Below are 8,375 nucleotides of genomic sequence, written 5' to 3'. Positions count from 1 at the left end.
TAGCAGAGAATCTCCTCTCTCTCCATATTCTTGATCAAGCTGGCTACTCTACTTTTATTGAGAATGATATTGTCTATATTCGCCACACCGAAACACCTCCCGTTTCGAAGCTAAATGGTGTCGACTAGCTGATTCTCTCTATGGAGATCTCTACCGCATGCATCTAATAAAAATCTTTACTTGGTTCTCCTTGTGCCCTTCGCATGAGGGAAGACAGCACCCTCCGGACCTGCTAGGCCATTGGGATGTCCGAATGGTGGGAGCTTTGATGAATCTGTCCGTCCCACGCAGGCTTCCCACCTGCACCGCATGCCTTCAAGGCAAGATGAAGGCGGATTACCACCCCCCGGTACGAGAACGATGCAAGAAACCGTTTGAACGTGTCAATTCAGATCTTATTTTACTAGACGGCTTCTCCTTTGGTGGATCAAAATATGCTCTCCTATTAGTGGATGATTACACCCTCTACGCCTGGATTTACTTCTTCTCCTTAAAGGATGTCTCGGCCATCTCTCCTCTTCTAAAAGGCGTTATTAACATGGTCCTGACTCAATTCAACAGTGTTATAAAACCATGGCGTATAGATGGCCGTACAGGTGAATTTATAAACAGTATGATCACCGAAATTAATAGCCAATTTGGGATACTCCACCAGTCTTCTTCTCCCGGTGTTAAGCAACAAAACGGTGTTGCAGAACGCAGTGTCTAAACTACTAAGAATATGGAACGCTCCATGAGAGCATGTGCTAGTGTACTAGGTGACTATCGTCTGCGAGCTGAATCCCTGGCCACAGCAGTATTTCTATCCAATATTTTGCCTTCCACCACTCTAGGTAATCTGTCCCCTCAGCAGCTACTGTACGGCATATCGCTACCTCTCAATTTCTTGAAGCCATGGAGATGTCTTGTCTATATACACCTCCGAAAGGAACACCGCGGCTCAGGATCGTCCGAACCCGGCTGCAGGCCGGCTATGCTAGTAGGCTATAGCCTACCAACGTTGTACGAGTTCGGTAGAATTTTCCGGTGTCACGGATCTCGAGATGCATCATTCAAGGAGCATTCCCAACATGTCCAGTTGTTCGGTCACAACAGCCTGATGATCAGAGTATCTTGTACCGCGTGTTCCTTTATCACGTCTATCCATTTTTCCTCGGTGATCGGCATCTCGAATACTGATTGCTGTCGGGTCTTCTTGGACACCGGCTCTTGTCCAATAGGCATATCGGAACTGAGACTCTTTCGCTTTTCCATTCCGTACTCTTTGGTTGTGAAAGTGTGCCAAAAAGTGGTAGATTGGACAATATGAACCATCCTATCCAAAGGCTGGTATCTCATATGTTCTGTGTTTCCATTGACTTAATACACAGCATGACTGGGTTTGTTTTTTAGGGCCAGTAAAGAGTGACCGATGAACAGCTTTTCTGGACCTTCTTGATGAAAGAGAGAAATTCAGAGGGATGAAGATGGATAGACTCATGTCCTGGGAGGCAATAATTAGTACAATATATTCCATGTGATTACACATTGTTGCTGATACAGTCCTGTCATGCAACTTATGCATTGATATCGTTCATGTCAGGCTCGAGTAGTCTCCTTTCGATAACTTCCACTGTAAAAAGGGTAGTTACCAAAGCTCAAGGTAGGTAGCCAGATAAATTTTCTGATATATTCATGAATTGGTAAAGACGAGGTGTCAGCCCTTCACACTTGGAAAGCTCAGAACTTAGTCAGATCTCCCACTCACTTAAAAGAATACCATTAACAAAATCCTTAGCAGGGATTCCCTATGAGCAACAAAATTTACATAAGGGGAACTGATACACCAGAGGCAACATTTCACTACCATGTCCGTCATCTGTGAATCCACTCGACCTCTCAGGTGGCTGAGGGGTTAATATTGTGCTCGCCAAACAATAGGAAGGCTTGTACTAGAACAGGATCTCTTTTTCGTGCCCAAAACACTGCTTGGAGTGCGATCTGCCAAAGCCGAAGCAATGAGGCTTGTCTTTAAGTATACTGGTGTTCTGGTCCCTGAAGCAATTTTCACTTGTTCCATTCAAGAAATAGTGAAAACTAACCAGCAAGACTTTTTAAAGCCCAATTTCCGTCCACCGTCAAGAATTATTGAGATGGCTATTATTCCCGGAATTCCCCCTGGGGGAGAAATGGAATACGCTAGACGACAAGGCTAAAGAGTTAATCTGTTATTAACTGTGATCTAATCTCCAAGATCTAAGATATCTCCCATTCACAAGAGCTTGAGCGCTGTATCAATGTACCACGGATAACTCTCCATCCCGAGACCCGATGCTAGGGGATCTACAAGAGCCCGCTCGACTACGTTGAGCGATTCAGGGCTGCGTGCGCGGATCTATGAGTGGTACCTCCACTTTAGGAGAAGTCGATATAAGAATCTACTACTGGATATGCTAACCCGATTGGAGCGCCTAGTATTCACACAATATCATGGTGGACAACCAGAACGTTACCGCCATCCTGTACTGGGATTGCGCGGGTGCTGTCCTGGGTACTGGGAGTATATGAAGATCTTGCGACCAGCTGTCTAGGGAGACTAGTCGGTCTGGATGAAGACGGCCGCGCCACGATCTTCGAGGAATAAATGCAGCTAGAAATGTTTTATTTTGAGTCTACAGCGGCACTTGCTAACCCGCGTCATTGGGACTGATGTATAAGTAATGCTCATACTAGAACTAAGGTACTGCCATTGCCATTGGTGTTTGTAACCTGCAAGGTATATATTAAAGGGTGTATTTATAATTGCTGTCCCTTCTATGCGTTATCACTTACATTATGTATCTTCAAGCGAACAATGCAGAGGATGAGCCTTGCCAATAGTTACAATGGAAAAAAAAAAAAAAAAAAAAAAAAAAAAAAAAAAAAAAAAAGAATACACACTCTTTTCTAGAAGCGTTATAAATGCAATAACGCTAATCAGACCAAGGTACTTATAAAGCCGCAAAATTGCGACCATAATAAAGCCTACGTATCAATCAGCTGATACACTCCACAAGGCCTACGTGTCTGGCTGGGTACGAAGTACGGAGTAGGATCTAGTGGGCTCCAGCTATACTCGTGGATCAACTGCTAAGAGAGCCCCCTTTCCGTGAGCATCATGCCATCAAGTACCAGTCGCTTGGTTCTAGTTTCGATTAGATAAGCTCAAGGCAGGAGCGGGGTGATGGATACAGTTATAAAACTCCCATTTGCAGCTGAACCGTCTTGATGGTACCTTAGCAGGGTTGTGGAGTTTCTTGGAAAGTTCTAGACGGAATGTAGTGACTTTTCTTTCCCTCCCCCGGTCCCCAACAAGCTGTAACATATCTGCCACTAGTTTGGGCTGTGGATAATAAATAGTAGGGCTGAATGTGTCAGTGAAGCCAGGTCAGGTTTCGGTTTGTTGGCTTGCGTACCTGTCCAACTCTACATGAGAGACGTCTATTCCGTGCCGCGTAAGCATCCTGTATGGATAATAATAAGATTAAATCATATTAAATACAATGGTTACACTGGTCGGAATGCAACTTAGTATCTCTAAGGCCGAGAATGAGAGAGAGGTGTAGCACAGTCTTCGATTGGGCAGTTGGTGAGCCAACTAATCCCAACAATAACTAAGACTATCGGGTGGCATAATTGGTCTAGAGCCTTATTGAGTGCTGACGATAGATCAAAGCCAGAATAATAACTTCTGTAGAGTAAACATCTGGTTACCTTGCTGACTACATACCATCTACGTGTCCAACAATGTCAACATACATGGTCGCTATCAGATTGATATGATCTAGTGGCCGACATCGGCAGCGCCCCACCTGGGTTTGAGTGACATGTCACATGACTACAATGTCCGAAAATGGAGGTATATGGAATACAAACCTGAAAGAGGTTAAAAAAGATAAATAACTAAAAAATCGAATAATAGACGCAAAAGAGAAAAAAACAAAAGTGGCAGGATTGACAGCATTTGGGGCAAATATTGGCAGTGGAATGACACTGCGTTGGTGTGTCAAGGTGGGGTGACTCGGAGCGAAAGGATCCTGTGCTCCGTAAAAAGTTATCTGATCCGGAACGCGACAAGACCCGTGGTGTGATCACGTGGATCCTGTAGAGAGGGAAAAGGGGGTCTATCATATCTGAGCTAATTAAATTTGATGGTACTCCCTATTCCTGGATGCATACATATATTTATTTTCATTACGAGAATGGCAGGCCTGGATATGCACATAGGAATGGAGTCTTGCCTCGGGTGGATGGCAATGATGTATCACAGGTTAACCGAGGACCCAGTGCGACACTCCGTATTGAAGGATCGAAACCGGATCAGATTAGATCGGTACGATACTCGGCTATGACACCCTTACAATACCAATACGCTCTCCAGGATCCCCTCAATCCTAGATTCTCGAAGTGTGCTCCGATTCTAAGTAAACATGTCCTTGGTGGTAGATAATAAGAATCAATTCTCACGATCTTCTAGAGGTCTAATGATGGAGAAACACCAATATCTATGATATATGTGTATTTATCCTCCTGCAATAGAATATCTAATGGAGTAATCTCTCGCGCCTAGCTGCAGATCCGAACAACTGTCAACCATCGTGTTGATCCAGGACTCACTGTCAAGGTATGTACCTGACCCCATGATCACTGGTCCTATCATCTGTTGGCCGTAGTAAGCTAACATGTACACTATATAAACTACTAATATAATTTCCATGATGAGCTGTCCTTCGGAATCTCTAGGTTTCATCGGCTCTTTTCTGTGGAGGTACAGTGGTAAACTTACAGACGGTATGGTAGCGGTACTGACAGTTTCCTCACCGCGGAACAGTAGTGGCGAGAGGGAAACCAATTTGTGCATTTTTCTCTCCGTCCTACCTCTCTTGTTCCTCCCTCCGTTGGTTATCTGATTCTACCTGCAGCTTTCCTGCAGTGAGCCGATTGTTTTCACCTCTTCCCTGCCCAGCGTTAAAATCGCCCAAAGGAGACAACCGATCCCGGATGATCATCCTGCAGTTGGTACGAATCTTTCCCTAGTGCCAGCGGAACCACAATCCCGGTTTTGCCCCAGACGAGGTACTACTACGACGACTTCCCGCCTCATCCCACTCTCCCCAGCGTCCTCTTCCGATCAACTGCGATTGTCCTTGGTCGAGTTGCACTGTCAGCAGTGATTAGGGGTCCACCGGTCTGGTTCAGACTGTCTCTCGTTCGTTTCGGCGACCTCCTTTTTCTGGTCGTCTCTTTTAAAACTATACCACACTCCCTTTGTCGACCAGCCAGTACGCCTAGATTTTTTGAAATTTCGACTTCTGTGCCCTGCCAATTCATTTTCCGCGGTGAACTGCTATATCTTTACCTCTTTGTCGAACCACAACAGGCCCAATGGGTATGTTTCCACTCTTCCCTGCTCGTTGTACATAGGGTCACCCATTGACTTCTCTATTCGCACATGGTACGATCAATTGCTTACCCAGAACAGTGCACGCAGTTCTTGAGCCTTTGAGGGCCACCGCTCCAAAGTCCTCGCACACTATCAATGGAGACCACCGAAATATTCCTATATCGACTACCTCCCACCCGGACAACCCTGTTCCGGAGGAACCTCGCGGCGTTCAATCGTTGTCGTTCACTGATATGTCCTTCAATAGCTCCGCATCATATTCTTCCCAGGAAGCTGAGACCAGCACGGACTCGGACACCCCTTCGACACCTGCCACCGAACTTCAGTCCGATACCGATGAATTAGCACAGGAAAAGACTGCGGGTGACCATAAAACTGGGCGCCAGCGCAGCGCGTCAACGGTCCTCATCTCCCAGAATGCTGAGGACATGAGGCGGATCTTAGAGAATGTTAGTATTGGCGGCACACAAAAGGTTCAGCCTCTTTGCTGCGGCGGTGGATGCTGCCGAAGCCAGCCCCTGACCAGAGTATCCGAGCCTGTCTCTGGCGTCAACATCGTCACTCCTCCCGAGAATCAGGCTTATCGGGACCTCAACCTGAAGGTGGATTTCCTCACGCTGGACAGTGAACTGACCAATGTTGTCGGTCTCCCTGAGAAGACGGTTTCTTTCTCATCCATCCCAGCCTCTGCGGTCGACATGAAACTAGGACCTGCGGATCACCCACCTCCTTTTGTTCAGCCTCACCCCCCATACAACGTGTATCGTGCTCCCCTATACCATGCCCGAGAACTCACCAAGCCTGGTGCGGAGAAGCGGACATATCATTTCGATATTGACGTGACCGACTATCCCGCAGAGAGTGGAATGGTTGACTTCGTCGTGGGAGGTGCTATTGGGGTGTGCCCTAGGAACAAGGATGAGGAGGCTGATGATATATTTAACCAGCTCGGTATTCCCAAAGCCATTCGGGACAAGAAGATCTCAGTGCGCACGACCAAGGGCCGGTGGCCCACGATCTGGGGCGATGACAAACCCCGGGAGCTGATCACCACCCGAAGAGAGCTTCTCAATTGGTGCGCAGACATCCAAAGTTATGCACCTACTAAGGCGCTGTTCCGACTGCTGGCCGAATACAACAGCGATCCCAACGAGAAGCAGATCCTCATGTTCCTTTCCTCCGCCCAAGGCCAAGGCGCCTTCTGTGATCTCCGCACCGGCTCCCATGTGACAGTTTCTCAGTTGCTGCATGCCTTCCCCTCGTCTCAGCCTCCTTTGGACCACCTTCTTTCGGCTCTGAACACTCTGATGCCCCGATTCTACTCCTTGTCGCAAGATCCGCTTCTCTCTTGCACGAAGGGAGCCCAGCCCCGTCGATTGGTCGAAGTCGCCGTCAGCGTAGCAGAATCGAAGGACTGGAAAGGTGGCATGCGGACCGGGGTCGGGTCTGGATATCTCGAAAAACTAGCGCGACGGTTGATAGATGCGGAAAAGAAGGGTATCGATCCTCGGACTCTCAATTTGCATGTCCCTATGTTCCGGGGACTGATGGCCAATCCGCTGGCCAAGCGGTTTGCCTCTGACGGACCGATGTTGTTGATTGGCGCCGGTGTTGGAGTTGCTCCATTCCGTGGCTTCGTGCAGCGACGACTGCAGTCGGCCAACTGCGCCAACAAAGTGTGGGTACTCCAGGGTGTTCGCGACTCCCTGTTAGACGAGCTCTACCGAGGCGAATGGGGCGTTGATGAGGAGAAGGTGCGAACTGTGGTTCAGAGTCGTCGTGGCGAGAGCAAATATGTACAGGAAGAAGTTCGTCATCAGGCCGACCTGGTCTGGTTCGTAATCAACGCTCTGGACGGACGTGTCTTCGTCTGCGGCAGCAGCAAAGGTATGGGCGAAGGCGTCGAGGCAGCCCTGGTTGATGTCGCCATGGCCAAGGGTAACCTGAACGAAGAAGAAGCCAGACAATTCTGGGAAAATAAAAAGGAAGCTGGCCAGTATATTGCCGTATGTTTGACACTCCCTTTGGACATGTGTGATTAACTAACTGGTTAACAGGAAACATGGTAATATGCACCAACTATGTATATTGTATGCTCAAGCTGAGTTGATTTCTGCAATTTTACATCTGTTTTATTTTATCTGGGTCTTATATAGGGGCCCATACATCGCATGCGATTGGATAGATGTGAAGGATTTAGCTATTGGTTTTGTTGGATCATGCTTATTTTAGCGGGGTGGCTTTTTTGGTGATGTCATTTATTTCCTGGCTGTGCCAGGATTTTTGTTCGGTTGCAGAGCATTAGAATCTATGGTAGCAATACCAAATCTGCAGTTTTCTAGCTGTATACTAGACATGGTAACTAACTAGTGATATTTACAATCACATCATTATTGCACGGAGTATTATTCTTCCAGGTTGTCTATATAGCAGGATAGATTTTCAACATCTCATGGATGGCAATATTCTCTCTATATTTACTCCGTAGTTCTGCTATTAAATATATAGAGACCAGCACCAGAATAAATATTCTAACCCATATTTATATAAAACAGTATTAAGACACAAATACCATCTAAAAACCCAATTCAATTAACCCTCCATAACACTTCTATAACAAAGTATCACAATAAATAGATTCATATATCAGAGCGTTAAAAATGAACTATCTAAACATACTACACTGGTGCACTTAGTAGTTGTGCTAAGTAATTCATTCCCATCACTCAATATTAAAAATCGCAGAACAGAAATAAAAGCCACTACTAGAATCGAAGTATACATAGATACTGTATGTATGTACCTATCTATCACATCTACAGGAAGTATCCCTAATCTATCTGACTGTGATCGTAGTATTCGGAAGAATACTATTCTTCTTAGATCAGCAGTATAGATAATTTTCTTGGTCTTCTATCTTCTTGTTAGCTACAGATATAGATCTGTAACATAG

At 46.2% G+C, this 8,375-nt stretch overlaps 1 protein-coding gene across 1 annotated transcript; it reads left to right on the top strand.

Moving 5' to 3' along the window:
• Positions 1 to 5,403: 5,403 nt before the first annotated feature.
• On the top strand, positions 5,404 to 7,491 carry ATNIH1004_004730 (FAD binding domain protein; the record flags this gene model as incomplete). The annotated part of the gene is made up of 3 exons (XM_033569399.1): positions 5,404 to 5,407; positions 5,501 to 7,428; positions 7,480 to 7,491. 3 exons carry the CDS (start codon positions 5,404 to 5,406, stop codon positions 7,489 to 7,491), a joined length of 1,944 nt encoding a protein of 647 aa, XP_033428205.1.
• Positions 7,492 to 8,375: the final 884 nt, after the last annotated feature.

The sequence above is a fragment of the Aspergillus tanneri genome (assembly GCF_003426965.1).
Source record: "Aspergillus tanneri strain NIH1004 chromosome Unknown AapTan_3_pilon_pilon_pilon, whole genome shotgun sequence".
NCBI classification, from domain to species: domain Eukaryota; kingdom Fungi; phylum Ascomycota; class Eurotiomycetes; order Eurotiales; family Aspergillaceae; genus Aspergillus; species Aspergillus tanneri.
Note: the sequence above shows the minus strand (reverse complement) of the source record. Positions and strands in the feature narration are given on the sequence as shown.